Source organism: Paecilomyces variotii, assembly GCF_004022145.1.
Source record: "Paecilomyces variotii strain CBS 101075 chromosome Unknown C8Q69scaffold_2, whole genome shotgun sequence".
Lineage (NCBI taxonomy): Eukaryota > Fungi > Ascomycota > Eurotiomycetes > Eurotiales > Thermoascaceae > Paecilomyces > Paecilomyces variotii.
In genome coordinates, this window is record NW_021167141.1 from 3,331,075 (window position 1) to 3,356,303 (window position 25,229).

The 25,229-nt window shown below is 49.9% G+C and overlaps 11 protein-coding genes and 1 non-coding gene across 12 annotated transcripts; 8 read left to right on the top strand and 4 right to left on the bottom strand.

Annotated features, from left to right (window-relative positions):
- The first annotated feature begins 14 nt into the window (after positions 1–14).
- Positions 15–1,621, top strand: C8Q69DRAFT_496632 (hypothetical protein). Its single transcript, XM_028632265.1, has 2 exons — positions 15–792; positions 921–1,621. Exons 1-2 carry the CDS (start codon positions 176–178, stop codon positions 1,405–1,407), a joined length of 1,104 nt encoding a protein of 367 aa, XP_028488030.1. The 5' UTR covers positions 15–175; the 3' UTR covers positions 1,408–1,621.
- Positions 1,622–4,197: 2,576 nt separating this feature from the next.
- On the top strand, positions 4,198–4,291 carry C8Q69DRAFT_t35. Its single transcript has one exon. It is a non-coding gene; the product is annotated as a tRNA-Pro (tRNA).
- Positions 4,292–4,324: 33 nt separating this feature from the next.
- Positions 4,325–7,477, top strand: C8Q69DRAFT_458775 (fungal-specific transcription factor domain-containing protein). Its single transcript, XM_028630022.1, has 7 exons — positions 4,325–4,710; positions 4,783–5,191; positions 5,253–5,463; positions 5,517–5,548; positions 5,605–6,922; positions 6,995–7,170; positions 7,260–7,477. The coding sequence occupies exons 1-7, from the start codon at positions 4,592–4,594 to the stop codon at positions 7,350–7,352; spliced, it is 2,358 nt and encodes a 785-aa protein (XP_028488031.1). The 5' UTR covers positions 4,325–4,591; the 3' UTR covers positions 7,353–7,477.
- Positions 7,478–7,620: 143 nt separating this feature from the next.
- On the top strand, positions 7,621–9,073 carry C8Q69DRAFT_169343 (hypothetical protein). The gene has a single exon (XM_028625746.1). It carries the CDS (start codon positions 7,866–7,868, stop codon positions 8,613–8,615), a length of 750 nt encoding a protein of 249 aa, XP_028488032.1. The 5' UTR covers positions 7,621–7,865; the 3' UTR covers positions 8,616–9,073.
- C8Q69DRAFT_442546 (Manganese/iron superoxide dismutase) lies at positions 8,950–10,092 on the bottom strand (the record flags this gene model as incomplete). Its single annotated transcript, XM_028628846.1, has 4 exons — positions 8,950–9,477; positions 9,546–9,670; positions 9,790–9,970; positions 10,036–10,092. The coding sequence occupies 4 exons, from the start codon at positions 10,090–10,092 to the stop codon at positions 8,950–8,952; spliced, it is 891 nt and encodes a 296-aa protein (XP_028488033.1).
- Positions 10,093–10,288: 196 nt separating this feature from the next.
- On the top strand, positions 10,289–12,298 carry C8Q69DRAFT_458781 (hypothetical protein). The gene has a single exon (XM_028630023.1). The coding sequence runs from the start codon at positions 10,769–10,771 to the stop codon at positions 12,101–12,103; it is 1,335 nt and encodes a 444-aa protein (XP_028488034.1). The 5' UTR covers positions 10,289–10,768; the 3' UTR covers positions 12,104–12,298.
- Positions 12,299–12,412: 114 nt separating this feature from the next.
- On the top strand, positions 12,413–14,544 carry C8Q69DRAFT_496637 (putative GPI transamidase component PIG-S). The gene is made up of 2 exons (XM_028632266.1): positions 12,413–12,915; positions 12,984–14,544. The coding sequence occupies exons 1-2, from the start codon at positions 12,643–12,645 to the stop codon at positions 14,484–14,486; spliced, it is 1,776 nt and encodes a 591-aa protein (XP_028488035.1). The 5' UTR covers positions 12,413–12,642; the 3' UTR covers positions 14,487–14,544.
- Positions 14,545–14,610: 66 nt separating this feature from the next.
- On the bottom strand, positions 14,611–15,912 carry C8Q69DRAFT_169373 (Fms-interacting protein-domain-containing protein). The gene is made up of 3 exons (XM_028625749.1): positions 15,186–15,912; positions 14,847–15,090; positions 14,611–14,776 (listed from the first exon to the last, which is right to left on the bottom strand). The coding sequence occupies exons 1-3, from the start codon at positions 15,527–15,529 to the stop codon at positions 14,735–14,737; spliced, it is 630 nt and encodes a 209-aa protein (XP_028488036.1). The 5' UTR covers positions 15,530–15,912; the 3' UTR covers positions 14,611–14,734.
- C8Q69DRAFT_169378 (hemolysin-III related-domain-containing protein) lies at positions 15,913–18,299 on the top strand. Its single transcript, XM_028625750.1, has 2 exons — positions 15,913–16,469; positions 16,538–18,299. The coding sequence occupies exons 1-2, from the start codon at positions 16,296–16,298 to the stop codon at positions 17,861–17,863; spliced, it is 1,500 nt and encodes a 499-aa protein (XP_028488037.1). The 5' UTR covers positions 15,913–16,295; the 3' UTR covers positions 17,864–18,299.
- A 46-nt stretch (positions 18,300–18,345) lies between these two features.
- C8Q69DRAFT_458786 (putative actin-binding protein ABP140) lies at positions 18,346–20,007 on the bottom strand. Its single transcript, XM_028630024.1, has one exon. It carries the CDS (start codon positions 19,870–19,872, stop codon positions 18,736–18,738), a length of 1,137 nt encoding a protein of 378 aa, XP_028488038.1. The 5' UTR covers positions 19,873–20,007; the 3' UTR covers positions 18,346–18,735.
- Positions 20,008–20,458: 451 nt separating this feature from the next.
- Positions 20,459–21,356, top strand: C8Q69DRAFT_169368 (hypothetical protein). The gene has a single exon (XM_028625748.1). The coding sequence runs from the start codon at positions 20,628–20,630 to the stop codon at positions 21,297–21,299; it is 672 nt and encodes a 223-aa protein (XP_028488039.1). The 5' UTR covers positions 20,459–20,627; the 3' UTR covers positions 21,300–21,356.
- Positions 21,357–22,086: 730 nt separating this feature from the next.
- Positions 22,087–24,664, bottom strand: C8Q69DRAFT_169366 (acid phosphatase AphA). Its single transcript, XM_028625747.1, has 3 exons — positions 23,748–24,664; positions 23,261–23,650; positions 22,087–23,171 (listed from the first exon to the last, which is right to left on the bottom strand). Exons 1-3 carry the CDS (start codon positions 24,410–24,412, stop codon positions 22,406–22,408), a joined length of 1,821 nt encoding a protein of 606 aa, XP_028488040.1. The 5' UTR covers positions 24,413–24,664; the 3' UTR covers positions 22,087–22,405.
- Between the last annotated feature and the right edge of the window lie 565 nt (positions 24,665–25,229).

A 25,229-nucleotide genomic window follows, 5' to 3' on the forward strand; every position in this document is an offset into this window, starting at 1 on the left:
CTGCCTATGCTAATCCTGATGTGGATTAGCTCTCTCCGCATTTTAGCGCGACCCCGGTTGGAGCGAGGTCGGAGAACCGGCAACGTTGCTTAGGCACCATATCAATCCGAAAGTGAGAAAGGCTTTACTTGATGAATAAAATGCAAGCAAAAGAGTACTTTAACATTCCACGATAATGACTGCCAAAATGCCATCAATGACGCAAATCACCCATTTCAACTATCCCTTCACGCTTCGAGCGCGTCATTTCTCCAGTTCTTCTATATACCGTTCATCAACATCCGATTCGTCCCCACTGTCCGCTGCTTCAGTAGCCTCATCATTTCTCTCCAAATTTGCATCTTTGGGTCCTCAAACCCGCACTCAGACTCTCGATGCAAACCAATTGCAACTACTCTCTCTGACTCTGAATCGTCCAACGCTCTATGCTGACTCTCCTCATCTATCCAATGCCGCACCACCTCCTGCGGGAACTCCACTCCCGCCTGGATATCACCTGGCGTACTTTACCCCTCCCTTTCTCGAAGGGGAGCTGGGTGCAGACGGCACGGATAAATCGTATAATCCAGAGTCACCGTTTACTAGACGAATGTGGGCAGGTGGAGAGGTGCGATGGCCACGGAGAGATGGGGAAGTGTTGAATCCTCTCCGCGTAGGACAGGAAGTTCGAGAGACGACCAAGGTGTTGTCTGCAGAGCCGAAGGTGGTGCGGAAAACGGGCGAAGAGATGATTGTTGTTGGTGTGGAGAAGATGTTTGAGAATGAAGATGGGGTTGCGGTTATTGATCGACGGTAAGTAATTACTTAACTACCTAGTAAGATGAGTTTAGCCTTTCACTAGCAGTGTCTATTTTTCCCTGATCAATTTCATCTTGTATTGAATATGTTTTGGAAGCTTGCTGACGGAAGTCTTCATACAGGAACTGGGTCTTTCGGAAAGCTCTTCCTACCGATGGGCCTAAACATAATCCACCACAGCCTTGCGTTGGTGTATCTTCATCACAACCTGCACCAGAACCTTCTTCTCCTACAGCAAAGGTACACGTCCGGACTTTGAAACAGACACCCGTCACCCTGTTCCGTTTCTCTGCACTCACTTTCAACGGGCATAAGATCCACTATTCCCTGCCTTGGGCACGGGAAGTAGAAGGCCACAAAAGCATCGTTGTCCACGGACCACTGAATCTAATTTCGATTCTTGACTTCTGGCGAGACGTTCGAGGTCAAGGTGGCAAATCAGATGAATTTTCCATCGTTCCTGAGAGTATTTCTTATCGAGCTACGAATCCGCTATACGCGGAGGAGGAATACCGTATGTTCCTGGAAGAGGACGGAAAAGAAGGCCGAGTACAGATATATGGTCCTACTGGTGATGTTGCTATGAAGGCGGAGATAAGGGCTTTTTAAGGCTGGTGTAATCACATGTTTTCACTGTTAACTGCATCTCTCTGTCGTTGGATCCGGTGCTACAATTGAGACAACTAGCATTATCTGAGGAGCGAAGCTCGCTGAGCTTGGATTCATCTAGCAACTAGCTCAGCCTATTTATCCCTGTGGGTGGAGGAGCCAGAAAGGCGTGGGAGAAACCCGACAGGAAATCTGCCTGTAGGCAGATTCCGACATTATCTATTAAGCTATATTTGAAATGTGGTTATTTGGATAATGATATCGGTATATACTTCAACAATCTATTGCGTCTAACGCTTTCAGCCTAAAACCTTACTGTAGTGACGTGGTCTCTTCAACCTTGGAACTGTCTCTGAAGTCCAAATCGGTTATAGTTGGCCGGTCCCTGCCTGCAACTGCCTGCAACACCACTCCGTATAAAATAAAAGTCCAGTTCCTTTGCATTATTTCTTTTCCATGTCTACATTTCCTGGAGTGCAAGAATTGTCCCTTAAGGCCCAACAGGACCTATAGACCTGCGGGGGTCTTTCAATGTTAAAGGAATCAAGTGACGCAGGAACTTCACTGCAACTTTACCGATAGGCTTTTTACCTTCATCTCCCCTTATGGTCAATTAACTGGTATGATGAGTGAAGCCTATCCAGCTACCTCTCCGTTTAATCTAGCTCGCATTCCACTATATTATCGTATGTCAAGATGCCCTCTAATGTCTTCGCTACTTTCTCCCAGACCAAACAACCTCTAGATGGAAAGCTTGCTCAATATCAACCACTACATCCCGAGGATGATACTGCAGATTTCTTGAGAAATCCTTTTCAAATACCTACCATTGGATGGGCAAGGCAACTTAGTAGGCTATAACTCCATCTGCTTGCCTTGGTGTAGAAGATTCTATTGAAGATATCCATAGCGCTAGCAGGGATGAGCAACAACCACTATGTGATCGCTGTCTAGCAAGAGATGGATATAGGTGTGTGGTGTCAAAAGCTTGGAGTTCATATTACAACCAACGCCCCTCTGACTCGATCGACCATCCTTTGAAAACTGCCCATATCATTCCGTTTTCTTTTAGGAGTCTTCCGGGAAAATGATACAGATGACCGATATAGGCATGCAACAATGTGGATTAACCTCAACCGATACTTTCCTGGCCTCCACTCACGTGTGGGCTTTTCTTCGGATGACATTATTATTAATCGAGAAGAAAATATCATGATGATGGCTGAAGGAGTCCATGGCCAGTTTGGGAAGTTTCACTTTATTTTCGAAGCGATGCAGACCCCGAATTGATATTTTCTCAAAGTATTTCCAAAATTTGCCCGCCGGTATCTAAGGGACCTGCCATCTGACAGATTCGTTACGTTCACAAGCCATGACGGGAGATATCCCCTTCTCCATCCAACTCTCCTTGCCGTTCATGCAGCCATTGGGAATATCTTACATCTAAGCGCCGGCGGAAAAACGATCGAAGCGCTTAAGCGCGATCTGGGAGACATGAGCGGGGGACTTGCTAGGGAAGGGAGCACGAGGATTGAGAATCTTCTCTCAGTGAGCAAACTCTCCATACTATCTTCTGGTGCGAACAGATGGGTAGACCACGAGGAGAACCGGCGACGCAACCCCGGCTAGGTTGCTCGCATTCGGAGAAATCAAATGCAGCCATCAGGAAGAGCATACCCACCCTCATCTTGTGCTCTGCACGTTGCTTCAAGTCTGCTTTAAGATCCTGCGTGCGCGCTGTCAATGTCTTTTCAAACTGGTCTACATCTTCTGTTCCCCTTCTTCTCGAAGATTCAGATAGAATTACCGTCCATTGCTCCAATACCTGCGTCTCATAACGCGTGATCTTACTGACATTGAAAGCCTCTTTGTCACCCTCGTGTGGTACCTCGTTAATGTCCGCGATTACATCAATGCTGCCTTTCATCAGATTCTCCCTTCTGAGGAGAGAGTCCGTGACCTGTTCTGTCTCGGCAACTTTTCCTATTGTCCTGGCCTTTTCGACGTTATTCAGTCTGGGTTCGCAGGCGCTGAAAACTAAATGTCGGGAGGGTTCAGCTTGATATCGGTAGATATTACTTATCTAGTCCAGAATCGACTTTCGACTGTCGTATGTGTTGAAGTACTTCCTTCTCATGCAGTAAATTGCACAAGCATCTGATGGAGACCAACTTCAGATGTCAGCTAGTCTGTCAGATCCCGCGGCTTCTGTTGCGGCGAGCTGCAACCCTGCTGCTTCCCTATACAAACCGGATACCGACTGCAACGGGAAGCCACCTAGATCCACCTGCATTGGATCAATGAAGACGGGAGTAGAGCCGTGGAACGGTTCGATCAGGGGTTCAATTCAGCTCTAGGCAGCTGCAATATTGGGATAGAGTCGAGGAGTTTAAATAGCTGGTAGATTTCGGTGTCCTTTAGTTTTCAAGCAATCCAAAAATCATTCCGGTTTCGTATGCTCCTTCAGAATCTTTGCTTCCGTGATCTTAGATCTTCACAAGTAGCATCATGTGTCATTTGAGGAACATGAACAATATTTATATGTTGTCTTTGCCCGGCTAGGACAGACTACGTATCTGAAGACCACGGATGCTGGCCTTCAAGCGAAGCGAGTCATTGATATTCTCAAGCATCAAGGAGAACTTCCCAGGAGAGCCTTTCGAGCAACTTTTAATTGTCTAAAGATGCAGTCTATATGTTGTTTTTATTGCGGTAGCTTAACACTTGCCGAGACAAGGTATCAGATCGGCAACTTGAAACGATCTAATTTTTAGCGTCACGTGAATAGACGCCCTGGTGGTCTAGTGGTATGATTCGCGCTTAGGGTCAACCCTTTGCTTAGCTATATTGCGCGAGGTCCCGCGTTCGATCCGCGGCTAGGGCCGTTCTCTTTTTTATTTTTTATTTTTTTTTGTCAGCTGAGATCAGCTCTCTGCTGAATATTAAATAACCCCCAAGTCTCACGATATAGAAAGAAGCATTACTGTGGTGCCGGATTAGCCCTACAGCTGAAACTTAGTCTACTTCCAGAATAGCGCCGGGTGTCTCGCTCGTAGAGATCAATATTGCAGACGAAGACAGCCGTCAGTCAGTTCAATATATCTTAGATATCATATGCTATTGGCGTAACCGAGCAGAGTTTTACCTCCTGTGGTTAGTTAATGCTCGAGTAGCCCGGACAAAGATGGCGGACCTAGAAGGGCGCTTTGCAGAGGAGCAGAATCATAACGCAGCCCCCGTCAGCGCGAATGAGAAAAAGAGAACCAGAGTCCAGTTCTCCTGTACAGCATGCAGGCAGCGCAAGTAAGTCTATCTGAAATATCATATCATATGTACACGATTCAAGTAATCAACAGAGCTAATCCTCCCATCCAGACTAAAATGCGACCGCATCTACCCGTGCAGTAACTGCACCAGAAGAGGGGATGTCGGCGCATGCATCTACGTCGGGCGAGGCCCGAAGGGAAGGGGCGCTCATCCCCGGGCTGACCTTACTCATACCCAGAATCGGTTGCATCACCTAGAAAATCTCGTCCTCTCGTTAGCACAGAAGAGAAGACTAGAAGGGCAGGATGTTGATGTGATGACTCCGTGTCAGCAGTTAATGCCAGAGATCAGTTCCCAGCCTAACGGAGGTCGGAATACTCTTACGGATCCGGCTTTATTGAAAGCATCATCGGAAGAGAAGAAGAAGGATCTCGTCGATTCTCCAGGAAGGCTCTTCGTGGAAGATGTCGGAACGAGTTATCTTGACGCTGCGCATTGGAGGGCAATACTCGAAGAGGTAAGCTGCGAGAAGACCGACATAACCGTGACGGACTCTGATTCAAGATGTTGTATGCCAGATCAACGATATCAAGGTATATATTCAAGAGGAAGATACAGTGTCTGAAGATAGTGTGGCTGGGCTAGACATCGGAGAGCCAGAAGGCCCTATGCTTCTGTTGGGCTTGGACAGTTCCATGAGCTTGGAGGACCTCATCGAAGAGATGCCCCCAAAACCTCTCGTAGACCGTCTAGTATCGAGAAGTTTGACCTCGAAGTATCCTTCTATATGTAAGTATCCAATCCAATGCGGGTCTACCGTCCAATTTTACTTATACCTATAGTCATGATCCACCAACCCACCTTTAAAAGAGAGGTACGTTTTCGGATTTCCCTTTGTGATGTATAGACCTCGACACTGACGTGCAGAAGTATGAACGTTTCTGGCGGAATCCACATGCAGTATCTGTCAACTGGTTGGCTCTTCTCTACGCTACAATGGCACTCGCTGTGGCTATATATCACAGGAGCAACGAACAGCTACCGGAAACGTTGAGAACTAACCGGGACGCTTTGAGTGTATACAAGAGGCATGCAGCTCGATGTCTTGTATTGTCCAATTACACGAAACCAGGACGATATAAGGTGGAAGCTCTGATGGTATATTCAGCCGCGGAGATGCTCACAGACGGCGACCCTCATTACAGCGTCTGTTTTATCCTCGGGATAACGATAAAGCTGGCCATGCGTATGGGCTACCATCGTGATTCCAAGCATTTTCAAAACATCTCCGCGTATGAAGGAGAAATGAGACGGCGAGTCTGGGCGGCTATATGTCAACTTGATAGCCTTACTTCGAACCAAGTTGGCCTTCCTAAGACAGTGCAACGTTGGCAATTCGACACTGAACTTCCACACAATCTGTTGGATGAGGACTTTGACGAAGACAGCCCGACACTACCGCCACCCCGGTCTGAGAATGAATACACGCCTGCGTTATATAGCATATGCAAAGCGAGATTAATGTTCGTGTTTAGCGACATTTCTGATCTCGCCTATTCCCGTGAACCTGCTTCCTACGACAAAATTCTCGAACTTGACAAACGCCTAGAGGAAGCTTTCGCAGCGATACCGCCACCCCTTCGAATACGAACGTTTGGAGAATCTATAACAGATTCAGCGGAAGTTATCGTGCGCAGACATACTCTTGTATTCCTTTACAATAAATCACGGGTTGTCTTACATCGGAAATACCTTACTGAGAATCGCTGCAACCCGCGATTCAGCTACTCCCGCTCCGCTTGTCTCGATGCCTCAAAGGAGATTCTCCTCCGCCAGGCAGATATCTACCATGAAGTGCAGCCAGGTGGACAGCTCTACGAGACGAGATGGTTTGTCCGTTCTCTACAAGTTCACGATTTCATACTTGCGGCTATGATAATCTGTTTGGAATTGATTCGGGACGATGCGCCTCGAACAGAGACTGCCAACTCCGACCAGGAAATTAATTTGACCTTGAAGGAAAAAGAGGATCTACTACACGTGCTTGAAATGTCACAGGATAGCTTTAAGCTGTGCATCCCATGGTCCAAGGATGCGCGTAAAGCATATGAGGCTGTGAGCGTTATGCTTAAACGCGCCAGAAGAGGCCAGCCCAGTGATCAGAAGGCAGATGAAGCAGTCTCTATAAACCCATCATCCAGCGGGTTGAACGCAGCAGGAATATCAAGTACTCCGTTGATATCCAGTGGTAAGTCTTCTCAAACTACAAAATGGCCAACATATGTGGAATTCCACCTAACCTCTTTTGTCGCTTTTCTAGGCGTCCCACTGCCACAAGACGGATCATATCGCCTTGAGTCTAGCGATGTTACGGTCGAATCCGGCCTAACGGGTGTCATTCCTATCGACACGGAGATAGACTGGGCGCAGCAGTTGTCGGCCGATTCGATAGGCGTTCTTGAAAACATGCTCGATACTCCAAATAATATTGACTGGGTGAGTATTCACTTTTACTGCCTTCTCACGTCGACCTCTTCTCCAGAGAGATCGCAGATGATGTATCCAATTTCTAATACTTGTTCTAGGGCCTCTGGGACGACCAAATGCAGGGAATAGAACGGGAACACATGAACTATATACATACATGGGGAGATGATCCCACAAATGGATTTCATTAGAGTAGCCATGACTATGGCAAGATGAGGTCATGAGATTGATGAAATCAAGCATCTAGAGGGAATATTGAAATATCTTGTATAAATAACAACAATTCTCGCTTTAGGTGGGCAATAGAACCTTCGACGCATCTCGTATGGTACATATTCGCGATGATGCTCTCGGCACGTCCCGAGCCAGTCCCGACCCCAGGATTGGCTCCGTCGGCACCGCCGCGATTCCGGCGCATTTATTGAATTAGCCGGCGATCGCCCGCAAGTCCGCCCAAGTTGACATTGAACGCTTTTGAAACTCTTGCCATTGGCTCTGCACCACAAATCTATATCATCTGGAGAGTCTGTAAAAGACTTCATCACGGCTTTTCCTTTTCATCTCCTACATTTCTGAGCTCCATCCACCGGTTCCCGAACTATGCGATAGCCTTCGAGAAACATCGCGCAACAAGTCACATCTCCGCTCATTAAACCCCATCCTTCGATCCTCTCCAGGGCAGCAACGCCATATAACCTTCTACAATGAACTCCTCATTACACCTTCCACGCCAGCTGCTTGGACGCAATGCAGTCAGAGTTCCGTCTCGCCGGCTCTCAATCATCGCAAAACGAACTCCCACCAGCTTAGAATCTCCATCACGACGACCTCTTCTTCAACAACAACGACAACAATCTTTCCTCCTCGCACAGCAACAATCACGACGCCACTTCCAAATCCCACCTCTCTCCTCCCTCTTCTCATCCAACAATAACAATAACAACAACAACTCCTCGGACTCAGACCGCCACCTCACCGCAACCCGCATCCTCCCCCACCCACCAACCCCTCTGTTTCGCGTCATTTCCTCCGTCGAATCATACTCCCAATTCCTCCCCTTCCTCAGCGCCTCGACCGTAACCGCTCGAGACCCCCATACCAACTACCCGACCCGCGCGTTTCTCACAGTCGGATACGGCCCGTTTAGCGAAACATTCACATCGCGCGTCGACTGCGATCCCGAGACATGGGTGGTAGAAGCGCGCAGCGGAGCGAGGTTCGACGAAGCGGAAAATATCCCTGGGGCTGATGAGGGGATTTTCGAGTATTTGGATACGAAGTGGCGGTTGATTCCGTTGGAAGGGGAGGGACAGACGAAGGTGCAGTTGGATATTCGGTTTAAGTTTCGAAATCAGTTCCATGCCACTATGATGAGTGCGGTTGAAGGGCAGATGGCGCAGGTTATGATTGAGGCGTTTGAAAAGAGGATACGGGAGGTGGTGGGTGGGAGGTAATAATGGTCTTGCTTTTGGTTAGGGAATGTTGGTATAGATGTGTATAGAGGGAATATATAGATTGTAAATTAGAGGATCGGTTCTTTCCAGTTGACGGTTTGTTTTTTATATTTTTATTTTCATGTTACGGTCGTTTTGAGATACTTTTGTCCTGGAAAAGCTAGGTTTGGTTTTTCCCTTTTTGCCCTCGTTTCTTTTTCTTCTATAGAAAGAGATCATTTGCTGTACATCTAGACAACACAAGGGGAGAAGCTATAAAAGAGACAAAAGACATGGCGTGTAGTATAATACAATAAATCCGCTCGGCCTGATCATCTGCAAAATGGACACCAAATCATAGCATGCCCAAGCTGCGGTGTCTGTTGATGGGATTCCGGTTCTTCGGGGCGCTCACAGCGTTATAGTTGTCGTAGACCACTTCCCAGTTGATCCTGTCCCACCAGCGCTCGAGGTACTCGGCCTTACCGCCAATACCGTAGTCCATCATCCACACGTGCTCCCAGGTGTTGACACACAGAATGGGCTGGACATCAAGGGCGCCCGGTGCGAGGTTCTTCTGGTTCTGGGCGTGAGCTCCCATGGAGCCTGCAAACTGATTGCCCAGGGGAGCGTCAGAGTTGTGGGTAGCCATGTCGACCGGCTGCCGCCGGGAGTGCGCAGCAGGGTAGGGAGAACCGGCGTTGTATGTGCAGAAGATGTTCAGGAGCCCTTCCCTCTCGAGGTTCTTGGCCAGCCAGACGAATCCAGGACCGAACATAGCGTTAGCAGTGGCCAGGAAGTCGAGCTTCAGAGATTCTATTGACGAGCACGTGTCGGTAATATCTTTGGCAAACTTCTCGGGAATAGTGGTCTGGGTGGGCGCCTGTTACAAGATCGCCATCAGTCATAGCTCCTCGAGAATGATATACATCCGGTATGGTCATAGCTCACAAGGCAATTGAAGAAAAAGTGGTTGTTGTGCGCCATGGAGGCGTAGTTGAACACGGAGGCCATCTCCGGCCGCTTGGAGTACTTGATGAGGAGCTCGCCCGGTTTGGCGTCAGCGTCGACAGTGTCTATTCAGAGACAAGCATTAATATCTTCACCCAGGAGCCCTTTGTGGTATTGTTGGGCAGCGTGGCCAGACGGCTAGTCCTCCACCAACTCCGCAACCATATCTTAACGGGGAACTCACCCTGCGTCAACAAGTTGAGCTTGTCAACCAGGAGCGTCTGGTACTGGGTCCAGGCGAAGTCAAAGCCCTCCGGAGAGAGCAGCTCTGGAACTCCATTCTTCTTAAAGTACGCATCGTGCGTCAACTGGGGCACACGGTGCAGTCCTCGAATCTGGGATCTGGGAAGGGCGGAAGCGGATTTCTAGCAACCAGGTGAGCGGCACGGTCGAGAAGAGAAGGCAGCCATTGAATGGAGGCAGCGCTTACTGTGAGAGAAGACACTGCGCGCAGGGAGCCCTGCGGCCGGAGGATTCGTCCAAACATTATGAGCAACGGTCGTGCGGCAGTCGCAACATCCCCGGATAGAAGCTGAGCTCGTCGATTTGGCGATTCTCTAAGAATTTCTGGCGGTTGTCCCGTTGCGGTTTAGCGCCGCTGAGGTAACCACCGCCCAACCAGCCGGCCAATCACAGCCTCACAACGCGACTCCTGCGGCCTCTTCTGATACTGCGAGGATCGACGATGTTCTTCTGCTCGTCCAACTACGCGCTCTCGTCCAACCGCCCATCCCCCGGGCGCTATGTTTGAGGCCCTCTGAGCCTGTGAGAAAAGAGCGCTCAGCCTGTGGAGATGAAGAGTCATAGCTCTTTGGAACGCCATCCCACCGGGTGGAGTCTCCGATGGCTGCGCTGTATACCAGTCGGCGCTTCTGCGCAGTCTATTCTGGGACTTCAGCGCCAACTTCCAGAACTGGATGTATCAGTGGATGTTAAATGAAGGCATGGTCTTGTGGGCGTCATATACCTGGATATACCCTGCATCCAACTGTTCTCTTTGTTCACACTTTGTATACTGAAATGTTTTGTCTTCTTCTTTGATGTCTATTTAAATCTAAACAGAGCTTCTGTTACTTAATCACACTCTTCTATTGCTTCATCCTTTTGTCTGTTGGATTAAATCTCTTCGTGACAAGCTCTCTGGATTTCCTAGTGTTACCAATATGGCGAGGTCGCTGCTGCATCACATCCTCGCCATATACTTGGTCTACTCTGTTCTCGATACGACCACCATAGCAGCTGCTGTTTCATCAAGCGAGGTATTAGCACTGCTGCAACGAGACACTGGTTCATGCCCCAATTCATTTGATCATTGTGCGAATTCGAAGTTCCCTGCAGATTTCTGCTGTCCATCATCGTCGACTTGCATAAGTCTGGACAATGCCAGCTCTGCTATCTGCTGCCCCGAGGGATCGGACTGCTCCTTCATCCAACCGATTACATGCGATATCCAGCTACAAAATGTTACGGCCCATCCAACAAACTCACTCAAGACCACCAAGCTGGATGACAGCCTTCCAAAGTGCGGAGATTCATGCTGTCCCTTTGGATACACGTGCCAAAACGACAATACATGTGCCCTTGACAAAGACACATCATCATCAGCAACTTCTTCCGCAAATCCATCAACCTCTGCTGCCGCTACATCCTCGACCCAGACCACGGTAGCAACTGCTTCCTCTGAGACCGGATATACAAGCTCTGTCACATCGGAAACATCAGCTCCATCCGCAACACCTTCAATCGCAATCACTGCAAATCCGTCCGCAACTGATTCTGCCAATCCAACAACGACAAGTCCCTATTCTTCGACTTCTACTTGGGATGCAACTTCTCTAGCTGGACTCTCTACGACTTCACCGAGTTTGACACCGAAATGTCCATCCTTTCCCACCAAGGCTATTATTGCGGGTTTCTTCCCAGGTCTCCTCTGTGGCGTCATTATAACACTCCTTGTGACGATCTGCTTCAAAAGACGAAGCAGGCGACGTGTTCCTCCTGTTTCGAAGATTCCCCATATCCGCCAACGAAGTTCTGATGGAGGAATCATCGGTATATCAGGCCCCATTATGACGGAAGAGAACTCCTTTCGGTCAGACTTCTTGCGCCGTAATGGTCTATCCCGAAATTCCGTAGGTGGCAGATCGATACTTCATCGTTCCAGATCTCGCGTCCGGAGTCTCTTCGCCACTGGGCCTCCTAAAGGGAACATCTATACCACCGACAGATCTGCTCCTCCACTTCCAGTCACGCCGCCCCGGCAGATCATCCCACAACGGCCGCCTAGCACCGAGAGCATTACGGTGTTTTCGCCAGAAGCATTTGCTTCTTCTGACGTGCTGAATCCAAGTCCATATCCTCCAAGACCGAATACGACATTTACCGAGATGATCGACAATGTGGGCTTCAAGAACAGTGATGGAAACCCGTATTATCGTGTCACGGAAACACCGAAGCCACCATCTCAGACACAGAGTCCCCCGAGGAGACTTGCTTAAAAGCGCTGGCACGTTTCTGCATTGGTGGAACGCGTATTTAAAATTTCTTTCTGTGGCTCAAATCTTTTGATTTGCTTTAGAACGCCCTACACATACAGGACCCTCGTCTAAAGTTTCGGACGCAGGGGTTGTCATTTTTCTGCTACATAGTTAGCGAGCTTATTCTAATTTAATAGACATCGAAGTATACATGCATTTATTTTGCGGTGGTAGCTCGAGCCTACTGTAGCATAGTGTGCAACTAAAATCTGCAAAAGTACATAATTTAGAGCTTCACCACGATGAATCTCGAGTTTTATCATTTCTATACTCATGGTTCGGAGAAGGGACCGGGTGAGCTAGCTAACTGGCTAGTGGACGCCGCGGAGACTAAATCACCACCTAAAGGGAGCCTCTGTATTAATGCTTCATCGCCGCGCTGAAGCCACTACTTCAATTTCCGACAGGAAAAGACTCCCACGGCCGGCACTACTGGTGCCTCCTTGACATTTCCCCAAGGCCATGCTAGCATTCTCTCTTTGAAAGGGGAATGCTTTACCATGCCAGATAAAGATGGAGGCGTAGCGTCCTCAACCGCTCCCCCAGGGCCCAGCACCGATACCACGAACGACACGCCAACCATGACCTCCGCGAAAACTGTCGACCGTGGGCCTCCTCCAGAGAAACCGGAGGCGATCCGGACACGGTCGCGAGTCATCTTTGCTTTCTGGGCCGTCATCATTTTCCTAGGTATACCGATATGGTGGAAGACAACCTCTATTTACCGGGCGAGCATACCCGTGGATGAGATGATTGCATGGGCAGATGGAAAGGTATGGCTTCGCATCCCTCTTGTGCTGGTATTATTGGATGTATATCTAATCAATGCACCCCTGTATAGGTCTGTCGCCCAGTCTTTCCTCTGGAAATAGTAGTCCAGACCCCTGCGATGCAAGCTTCAGACGCTCAGCACCTCGTCCGGACGACGCAACACGCCCTTGACGACTTGAACGAGTTCTCTGCACATCATCTTCGCCTGAAGCTGGCGGATTCTCTACCGCTGAATGATAATCCCGCGAATTTTAGCCCTTCAGAGGGGGACGATACTGGACAGAAGGCGGATGTTGCATTGGTCGTGAGGTTGTTGCCTCGAGATAATCTGGCCGCTCCAACTTCGGAGCTCCATTCATACTCAACCGAACTTGATATCTTTTATCCGCCGAACCAAGTCCCTTCACCTTCGTCGCCAAATCCTCCTCTATCTACGTTCATTGCACATGAACTGCAGAATCTCTTCAGCGAGGAGCAAGCAACAATCACGCACATCCTCTCACAGGGCAATAACGCCGGTTCCAGTCTCCAACAGACCACAAATGCGCAACAGCCGGCCAGAAACACCCCGTCCCCGCAGCTGATGGAAAGCATTAGCAGGCGACTGACGAGATCGCTGAAATATGCCGAGACCTATCATTTGACAATCTCGCTGTTTACTCCGGGTTACGACCCCTCGTCCTGGGATATCGAGGCGGCCATTCAAGAATACTTGACGCCGCTTCTGGATGCGCTATCGCCTATCAGCAACTTCTCCGTGGACACTCAGGTGCAGTTGTACGCAGCTTTCTCACCAACCGCTCCGCTCCCCGAGTACGATGAGTCGCAAGGAGCATGGACCCTAAAGAAAGAAGACCTGAGCGCTTTTATCAACGCTGCGGAATGGCCTCTTAGCCCCAGCATTGGCGCTGGTCCTACCATCGAATTCGTTCTATATGTACCGGCTCCTTCGCAATCCCCCTTGGTGGTGAAAGAGAGCGGCGCTACAAGTTGGTTGATTCCACAATGGGGAGGCGTCGCCATTCTCAACCCTCCTCTGACGCCGGAAAACCCCTATAACCCGCACCACCTCTCCAAGGAATCCCTTGAATCGTCCTTCCTCACCTTTTCGCATCAACTGCTTACTCTGCTCGGGACACCATCTACCCCGCCTTCTTTACCGTTCCGGCTTCAGACTCTGATCCGTATTCGCGCTGCCAACCTTCTGCTATCGGCGTCGTCCACGATGGGCTCTCTCGCCCGCCTCACCCAGTCTCTCCCATCGATCCCCATCCCTGCCACGGTAGCAACGTCGATCTCAACGACACTGTCCCATCTGGCAGCGACATGCACTCACCTGAAGGAGGGCCGCTTCTCTGCGGCGTTGGCGACAGCCCGCGTGGCCGAGAAGGAAGCGGAGAGGAGCTTCTTTGAAAAGAGTATGGTTGGTCAGGTGTATTTCCCGGATGAGCACAAGGTCGCTGTGTACCTTCCTCTGCTGGGTCCTATCGGTGTTCCATTGGTGATTAGCCTGATGAAGGAGCTGAAGAGGATCGTGGCGGATTGGAAAGCGAAGCGGAATCTTCGGTCATGAGTTTAAGCAACTAACTGTATTATAAGAATAGATTATTTTCTGCGATTTGCTTCTTAGCCCCTGGGAATATACCCGTAATTCAATTCTATGAATACCATTCATAATATCTATGATATCTACACACGAAAAAAAGCATGGGTATCTTTTTGACCTTCGAAACGCCTTCAATGGACCCGAAAAACCACGATACATATACACTCCCCCCAATGCGAAATCTCAAAAATAGCAGCATATGTAATCGAACGAGATCAATATTCCTTTTCGAAAATCTTCTGGATCGGCTTCGCGGCCTAGAATAACACAGTTCCGTTAGTATATTGCTGTTTTGTTCCGGGACCAATTCTCGCAGGATATACGCACATCAATGAATCTCTCTAGGTCCTGATCCAGATTAGCCAGATCATCTTTCCGTTTCTTGTTCTCTGCGATGAGTGCCTGTTTCCGCTTCAGAAGCTCCTGGCGCGCCTGTTCGAGCTTCTCCCGCTCTGCATGTTCATGGTTGATGCGCGCGATCATCAGCTCGTGAGGATCGGAGTCCTTGTACTCTGGGTGGATCTCTAGGAATTCTTCGACTGGGATTAATGGTAGGGATAGGTATTTATGACTGTTGGTTTTCGCGACGAAGTTGTCAGTAAGGCGAAAGAAGGCAAGAAAGAAAGAAAGAAGCAAAAGGTGGGAAAAATGACGGAGCAAACGCACTCATAGGATTCACAGGCCGCAATCTCATTCGTCAGGTGTCTTTGCTCGTAATATAGGTTCTGCAGCTGGAGGTGCAACCGATCGATTTCCTGACGAGCCTCTGCGGTCGCTTGTTTTGTTTGGCGGACTCCGAAGATCGCATCGCGATTCAATCCACGCAGCTGGGACAGTAGCGAATAGACTCGCTTCTGCTGCTTCGAGACCTCGAGCATCGCATTTTCCGGCGGTGGTGAGGAGGTTGGTTCGAGGAGATCCAAGAGCTTCTGGCACTCTGCAAGGGTATTTGCGCTGACGCGCAAGACCGGCAGGAGGGCAGGGTCCGTGACAATATCTGTGACGGTCATGGTGGCAGACGAGAATACCGCACGGATCGAGTAGGATGGAAGGCGGGAAACACGGCCAACGGAGAAGGAGGGCAGATCTGGAGGAGCTCGAGTTCGGATCTCGATTCACGGATGGGCTGGATGGGATGGGATGGGATGGCCTCGTGGCAGAGATGCGGTCGCTTATGGGTCGAAAGGAAGAATGTCGAGTGCTGCACCTAGCAAGGTGATTTGGACCATTGGAGACAATTGATCACAGCACACAGTTGCGTCTTGGCTGAAAACAGCAATTCTGATATCAACAGGTGGGGAAAGTGAGAAAAACACCGTTTAACAGTGTCTTATATGATTCTGAATCTCTGATTGACTGCAGGGGAGAGATAGACACGTTGGGGGCAAATTTCGCCCCTCTCTTGCTAACTTACTTCTTCCTGTCTCGGCGCTTCTCCCCTTTGTGGTCCCGCTCTCTCTCTTCCTCTCTCTATTATTCCTGTGCTCACTTTCTCCTGCGTATAACTATCCCTACTTCCCTATTCACTCCTTTTTGATTGTTGGTTATTTCAGCCTTCTGGCAGAACTTCTTTTTCTTTCGAATACCTCCTTGCACTCCACAGACACGTGTTTCTGCGTTATTCTCTCCTTATCGGGTGCCGATTCCGTGATCCGAGCACGGAGAACAAAGCGCTTCCCGCGGACCGACGATAACTAGTCTTTTTATCACTAAATAAAGACAAGAGAGCATGCTGCTGGCCTTTTCAAATCAATACCCAGTCAATTGAACGTCACCATGGCTTGCACGGCGCCTTCAATGACCGTCGAGTCGTATCCCGACGGGGAGTCGACCTCATGCTCAACCCCCACGGAAGAGAGCGCTCTGCTGCGAGAGCGGAGGAGAAGACATTCATTCCACGCGGCAAGAAGACTGTCTCGGGACTATGATGCGGATGCTATATTCTTAAAGGTAAGAGCAGATAGCTTGCCTAGTCGGTTATAGTTTCGGTTCTGACAATTTTTTTTTTCTTTCTTCAGGTCGAGCTCTTTCTCGCGGAATTGGAGAGGCGAATGCGGTGGCTGGAAGACTATAGGAAATCTCATATGGACCAAATTGATGCCAGTTTGAAGAGAGGTTATGCTACGCTGGAGGCTGTGAGAGATTCGTGCTCTCACGCCTCGGGCGAGCTGATGGGTGGCGGCAGGCGCCGGGCAAGAATCCTCGTGGAGACGTTGGAAGGCCGGTACAACGAGGCTCTGGCGACGAAGGAGACATTGGAGCAGAAAGCCCAGGCGGGTATACGCTTGATGGAATCCTTCCTGAGTGATATGGAATCCCGGGCCAACAATGTCCGCGATCGGGGTATCTCGGGTGCAATCGACGATGGCTGGAAGGCGGTCGACTCTGGCTTGACCCATGCTCGAGAGGTCGTCGACGAGGGAATTGAACAAGCTCGACGTGCAAAGGACTCTATTCGCGAAAGTATTGACCGTGCAATCGAGCTGGCTCGTGAAAAGCGTTTGATACACTACTCGGATCTGCCGCATCCCTGGCGGGTCAACCCTCACATCCTTCAGGGCTACCGCTTTACTACGTCCAAGGTTGAATGCGTTACCTCCATGTTCACCTTTTCAAATGAACTGGTGAACATCTGGTCCCATTTGATTGGGCTCTTTATCGTCTTGTCGATTGCTTTCTACTTTTATCCGCTCAACCCCAACTTCACCCTCAGCACCAAAACGGATGTGGTCATCGCCGCCGTCTTCTTCTTCGCGGCTTGCAAGTGCCTGGTCTGCAGTACCATGTGGCACACGATGAACGGTATCGCGTCGCAATCATTGATGGAGCGATTTGCCTGCGTCGACTACACTGGAATTTCCCTTCTGGTCGCTGCCTCCATTGTTACCACGGAATATACGGCTTTCTACTGTGAGCCTGTCTCCCGGTGGACCTATATACTCCTGACCTCTGCCCTCGGTATTGGTGGTGTCATCCTCCCGTGGAACCCAACTTTCAACCGCGCTGACATGAACTGGGCTCGTGTGGCTTTCTACGTCACCCTCGCCTGCACGGGCTTTGCTCCTTTGGCGCAGTTGAGCTACACGCGTGGTATTGATTGGTGCTTATATTTCTATGCGCCATTGATGAAGAGTTTGCTTGTCTACCTTGCAGGCGCAGTTGTTTATGCTTCCCAGATTCCCGAACGCTGGCGCCCGGGTCTCTTTGATTATTTTGGCGGCAGCCACAACATCTGGCACATTGCTGTGCTTGGAGGAATCCTGTTCCATTACCATGCTATGCAGCAACTCTTTGCTGGAGCTTTCGTGAGGGCCCAGCAGGAGTGCCCTTATCTGAAGGCTTGAGGCTATGAACTTCATGAGTGAAGTGTCAATTGCTCCACGGTCTAGCCTCTCGGGTGAATTGGTCCTGTTAAGTTCCCCACGCTTTTCACGCAGAGGAGATACCCAGCCGAGTGCTGCTAGAGTCACCTCTACCCGAACGAGACAACCCACGGCGGAATGGACCTTTTGGGTTCAATGGCGTCCGCTGAGAAGTCGGGTTTTTTGAGTTTTATGTCTGATGCCGCGCACTGATAGACTTGCATTGTCCGCTTTTTCACTGATGATCTAAATATTTGTCTGATGTCCCGAGACTAGAGCGCACCTTTGAGAACCTTGCCGTCGTTACAGGCAGCCACGCACCGCTGAACATATAGATATCTAACTTCAATCATCTGTACATATTGGCATCCTTAACCTGGTGGTTCTAGGTGACTTTTTCAGTACGCTGCAGCTATCCTTCTGTAGTATTGAACAGTGTAGTAGAATCTTAACTATACCGGTTTCAGATCGATGCAGACTTGTGTCATGATATGTATTCTAGATCCCTCGAGGCTCTATCTATTATTCTAGTCTAGAATTTATGCGGTGGTATATATACAATCGTATGTTTTGACTATCAACATCGTCTTGCTGCTGGCGTCTCAGGCGCGCGTGTCTGCTCTTTGCTGGCGACGGCTCTAGTGACCTTTTAGGTATGGGGGGTCTGGAGTCGAGCGCTTGCGTTGGTGTGTTTCTAGGATAGGGTTATGTCCTAGCATTGTCATGGAAGCATGTAGCTGTAGCTGTAGCGCTTTGCGCTGTAGTAGGTTGGTGTCCGTCTGGATGGCAAAGACTGGAAGGCAGCTGCTCGAGACTTCTCCTAGATAATTGATCTTGTCTTCCATGCGCATGAATCATGATTCTTCCTTTGAAGCCGAAGATTCCTGGGTGGAATCTGTGGTGAGCAGGTCACGCTTCTTGAAGTATCCCTGCATCCAGCAGCGGTACATCTTTAGCCTTCGCTTTCGGTTGACTAGCAACCTCCGGTCGACGCCCAGATTGAGAATCTGGAACACTCCATCATGATACGTCTTCCTGACTACTGTGCCCTCAGGATTTGTCTCTTCTTGGTTGTCGATTTGTATGCCCTTTTCTGGCGTCCATCTCCCCCACATATCTGCAAGTTCCTGCTTGTCGAAGAAATACACCCTCGTGCCATCACCACGGACATAGAAATTCTCCGCCATATACCGTCCCTTCTTGAAGCGTACCTGCGCCAGATCACCACGGCCGTAGTCACGGAAGAGGACTTCTCCATCAGGCTTCAGCACTCGGTAAATGTTGTGCAGTGCTTGATTCCACTGGTCCGGAGCCAAGGCAGAGAAAATGAAGATGAGAACAACAAGATCCACAGACCCCTCGGTCAGACCTGGTGGTAGCGAACCCTCTCCCTGTGCCGTAACGTCCCAGACGTCCGCGGTCATGTTCTTCGGGTTGTAATGCTCACTTTCCCGCATCACCTTGACAGCCGTACTGGAGAAATCACAAGCATGCACCATCAACTCCTCGTTCTCGTTATTCACCAACAAAGGAAAAGCGGTGTTGCCTGCTCCTGCGCCAACTTCCAGCACGACTTTTCGTCCGGCATCTTTGCGCGTCACGTCCGCGAGTACGGGAAACTCCTGGCGCAGCCATTTGCGGTTCTTGAAGAAGTTGGCCTTGTTGTTCTTGTAGAACAGGTTCCACCACTTGGCGGGATCGCCGTTGAATCGCTGCTGGTCGAATTCCGACACGGGTGCCTCTCTCTGTTTGGCGATCTGGAGTTCTGCGTACTGACGGTAGTCCTCGTCGGTCTCGACGTGGTCCCAGGCATTGAATTCCCATACGTCATCGCCCTCTTCTAGATAACGTGAACCGAACTGGAAAGGGTCGGTGCGTTTCAGGTTGTTATTCGAGTCGTGGGAGCGGTGCGGGGGAACCTGGGGCGGTTGGACAAGTTGTGCGATTGTGGCAATGTCCAGATCGGCCTGATCCACCAGCGAGGGAGCCATCGTGAAGGAAGGATGGCTCGAGGATGGCTCGACTCTTGACAAGAACGAGGGATAGGTGTTCGTGGCGGGGTAGCGAAAGGAATAACTAAATAAAACTATCAGGATGTGATAAAAAAGATCGCGGGACGGTAATTTGGCTTTCGGTAAGTTACGAGGAGTCCCTCCGATAAGGCGCTAGTAATACCCTATCGGGTAAATTACAGGTATGGTATGGAACGCGGAGCCTTATCGCCGTTAAGGTCCGGGGAGAGGCCGATCGACCAATCAGCAGACGGGATTCGTGAATGCGGATGCCTGAGGATTGCGGGAGTCTCACGGCTGATCGATCGCCCTTTGGCCCTTCGACCTTCCATCCTTCATTCATCTCTCTCCATGTCCCATCTCTCCATCTCTCCTTCACTTCGTCGCTAGTCCTCATCTCCTGTCTCCATTACGGTCGTTACTTATATCCGTTGCGCCGCAATTTTGTTGTCTGTCTCCTCTGGTTGCCGTTATCTGTCGGCTGGATAAGGAGAGGGCCGGTCGATTGATCGGACATGGTCCCTGGGAACCTCTCAGCTGGGTCGCTCTCAATCTAGGCGCTACTTTCGCTGTTACTCCCGCCTTGGGTATATCCGTACCCAGCTGAAATTGGTGAGGCTCACGATAAACTGCACCTGATAATCACGTCTGTATGCACGAAATATACGCATTTCGCTGCAAGCGGCTGGTCTATCGAACTATTGGCGCGTGACAGTCTTAATTGAGTGTCCTCCATGTCGTTCTTGAACTACCTATGCGGCTGCTTTGCCTGCCATGGTCCCGGCTGTTTATCGAAGCCTTCCGTGCAGGCCCGGCCAGAATATAATACTGCATCCATTCCACGGCACGATGACTCCAATGGTTCCCACGACGGTGCTGCTAACGAGGTGGTCATGGATGACGGATATAGCGCTGTCGCTCCGCTGCCCCGCTATACACCACGCCCTGTGAGCATCCAGGAGAAGACCCTACAACTACACATGCGCGATCCTCCTATCTCCTCGGATTCTCGGCCAATGGATGAGAAGAATCCTCGGGACTTCGAGGAACCGCGGTCTCCCACAGGATCTGATGCAGGATCCGATGCGTCGTCTACTATCTCCATGCCTAGTAGCTATGGCAATACTTCCACTGCCACGCGGGAGACCCCTCCTCCGCCTTACTCTGCCCATCCTTCACCTGCGCCTTCGCGACCTATCTCGATCTCTATGCAGGAGACGGGTGCAATGCAATTCACTCTCTACCCCGGTGTCGCTGATGAGCCTCCATTGTCACCACCGCCGATGATTCACATTCCACAGCCCCAGCCCGTTTTTCGCCGGCCGGAATTTCTTCATCGTGGCGTGCTCCCTGAGAACGACGACGTAAGCAGCCATGCACGAAGGCACTCGTGGGAGAGCCGATGAAAGAACCAATCACTTTTCCTCCTACTTGATCAATTGGCTCCTGCCATGTTCCTACCATCAACTTTCGACATGCATCTGAATATCCGTGGGGATACGATTTACGAATTAGGTCGATTATAGTCGGAGTCCTCGGCCCCGTCTCAGTCCTTGAAAAAGCTCTTCTCGCATTTCGTTACAGACACCCTTATTCCCGCATACCGACGAGGGTTTCTTCGATACTATCCCAGCATGAACAGCGACCAAATATGCTGCACATCGATGGCCATATCCCTGGATCAAATGCTGAAGTCTATTCCTTCTAAGAAGCGGAAAATGCATGCTGCCTTTCTTTGCTTCTGGCTGATCCCCACGCCCCAGTGCGGTGTCTTCACCCGCTACGCAGACCTTTTCTGTCCATGTGAAATGGGCCTCGCCTGCCATTGCGGTCACTCCCTTGAAATGTTTCCTTTTTGGAGCGTCATTTCTCATTCATCCATCTCTTCTATGGGATCTACATGTCTTCTAACATGGGGCTGTTGTGTGCAGCAGGAGGCAGAGACAGCGTGATCCTCATTGGCGGCCCAGTTACCATGCTGAGCTAGACCAGGTCACGAAGGTCCAACGCTCCTGCGCCCCTCCGAGCCTTTTCTGTGAGGCCTATAATAGACATACACTGCAAGTATAGCCATACAATGTGCGTTTATGTCATTAGATCAAGCGCTTGTTTTGTGCACTTTGGTGATAGGAGCATAGAATGCTCTAGTTCGAAGCACCTGATTATATCGTGTTGAATGTACAATTGATTAAAGTACCAGATTACAGCTCCAGTCTTACAGTCTGTTGAATCTTACATAGTATTGAACTACGTTTGTACTGGGCACAGACCTCCCTTGGCAGTCTGACTCGGTATTAATTCCAGAAGGCAATTACCCTCCAGCCAGACAATTAATAATTTACACCAAGGAAACATTAATTCACTTTGGAATTCTTTCATTTATTTCAACTTTTGGTTATGTACGCATGTATAGAGATAATTACATTTTTCACATCCTGAGCCAAAGAGTGATCGAGTGATATAACACAACACACAGGCACCAGTAAAGAATAAGTAGAGCTCTACCTTAATCTTAGTGCTTCTTAATCAGCGTAAGCTCATCACCAAATCCACTTCCATCACCCTTGACGAACTGCCACGTCGCCTTATTAGCATTATGGAAAGTGAACTTGCTAAATCCATAATCCTCCTGGTTCAGCACGGCAGTAATATTGAGAGTTTTCTGGCCAGGATCCAAAGTGGAATGACTCTCGATATTACCAGCCATACCATTAATAATATGCGTCAGCGACCTGCCTGTTCCGGTGTAGTAGGTGCTTTTATTGACGATGCTAGCGGTATCGATGGTTCCATTAGTGCCTAGAGGCAGAAGACGCTCGTACCAATGGATATGGCCAGCGAGGTAAGCGTCGACTTTATACTTGAGCAGAAGCTCTTCCCAGGCATTACGGACATCGCTTTGGTACGTGGCTGTTTGGGTAGAGTATATGGGTCGATGGCTCATGACGATGACCCAGGGAGTTTTCTGGCGGTCGATGGAGGCGAGGTCTTTGACGAGCCATTGATATTGCTGGTATGCTTTGTTGTTCTTGTATTCGTTATTGTCGATTTTGCCGAATGGACCGGAATCCGTTACGAAGGTTTCGTTTTCCGAGGGGAGAGTATCCTTCCCGTCGACGTCGCGGATGAAAGGCCATTCAGGGGAATAGGCAAAGTCGGTTTCGGCATCGAGAGCAATAAAATGTGCGAGACCGTAGTCGAAGGAGTACCAGAAGTTGCTGACACCGCCGGTTTCAGAACCAGGCATGCGGAAGCGGTTGATGTATGCAGTGAAGTTTCTGTGGGGTTTTTTTTTCTTATGCGTTAGTTTTGACTGTTGAGTAAAGTGAGGGGGAAGGTCTTATGATTATATATATTATATTATTACCTCTGAGAAGGAGGACAGCTGTAGTAAGTGAGAGCCGACTTTGGTGCGGTCGAATTGGCCTTGTCCTCGTTCATATAGGCCGTTAGTACATTGTTAGGGCCGTCGAATTCTGCGCAGCTGGCTTCATGGTTGCCGGGTAAGACCATGTAGGGAATCTTAGTGGTGAGGTTGTTCATCCACTGCTGCCATAGATCCCAATTGGACTCATACAACACGCTCATGTCACCACCTCTCGGGCTACCCTGGTTGGGCACTTCGCCTGCCGGTAGAGGAGTCTTGTAGTCATCCGGGATAGGACCTTCACCAGGCAATGAGGTCGAACTGCCGTTATAGCAGACGGGCCAGTCGGACGCGCAAGGCATGATACCGGAGGACCAGTCATCGGCATAACTATAATATATAGGGGTCAGCAGGTGGCGTAAGTTCTAAATAACTGGGATATCTCGCAGCACATGACATTTCGCGAAATTTCGCGAGTTGTTAATACCTTAAATCACCGCCGTGCCAGGCGAAAGCGAGCTCATCGGACGCCTTGTTGAGCTGCGCGAATGTACCCTGGGCATTGGTGTATCCCATATCATTGAGCACGGCGATCGAGAAGGCCTTTCCCTCACCGGCCGCACGAGCAGTCTTGAAGCTCAAGGTCTGGGAAGCCGTGGTGCCGTTGGCAGCGGGGATCTGATAGTAATAGGTCGTGTCCGGCTTGAGGCCCGACAGCTGGACGTCATGGAAGAACTGGCTGCATTGAGTGACCACGACCTCTGAGCAAGGAGGAGTACGATCGTAAGTCCTGCTGGAGCCCGTGTTGGTGTACAGCAGCCGGTTGGGATGAGTCCCCCAGTGCACCGCGGGGGCTTCCCCGAGTCCAAAAGGCGTCTGGTAGTGAATATTGACGCCATTGGGCACATACGACAGCGAAATGACATTGACGTTGTTCGATGGCTTCGCCGTCGCGGGCTTGACGGCCGGCGGCTCTACCAGGCGGACGAAACCCTTTCCATTGCCATTGATGGTGGGATCAACCCAGTCACCCACGGGCACAGCCGGTCCCGTATAGGGATACCGGGTGTCGACATCGCGATAGTGGTGACGGCCTGGCGCAGCGTTGGCGCAGAGGGCCAGAAGCAACCCTGCGGTAGCCTTGACGAACATGATATGAGGGCTTGAGCGAGAAGGCACGAGAGATGGGAGAGTCGACGACAAGCTGGGCGCCGTTCCCTATTTGAATGAATGTATTAATTATCATTATCTTGCATCATGATCCGTCTCCTCCTTTAGACAGGCAGCTAGCTAGCTAGCTAGCTAGCTATGCCAATCACTGTACATCGCGATGCAACATGAGCAGTCGAATGATAAGGACTCGGATCCAGACCGACGATGGTAGCATTCGTTGCGATCCTAGTGGGCATCCAATTGGGCGGTCGTTTATCGCACGTGGGGGAATCGAAGCATTTGCTAGTTGATATCTCCGCGCTAAGCAATTAGCTATTGTGAAATCGAGATCCGGTTTGCAAGCTTGCCAAGGTCGGGTTACATAGTGATTATTATTATTAGTGATTAAACCCCGATCGCAAATAGCCCTACATGAAGCCAGATTCTACTTCCTCTCGTGCCGAATATCCGTTGCTTTGGGAGTAAATCGTGCCTCATCCCGGCAAAGATAGCAAGACGCATGCCGGGAAACTCGACCATCGAATCGATCGATCATCCTATCATGTTAGCCCTGTGCCTGGGTATGGAGGAAGCTTGGCAAATGGACTAGATTACATAGTAAACTCTGGAGGACTCCAGGAGGAGAAACAAGAGGCGAATGATCACAGCTCAATTGCCAATTCTTCCTCCGCGACTCTTGATTTAGTTAAGTTAGTTCGATTCCTTCCGCAGCAATAATAATCATCGGCTTGCTCGGAAGAGCATCATAGCAGTGAATGCCACGAGGAAGTCAGCAACTCTCGCTACAATCCCTTCT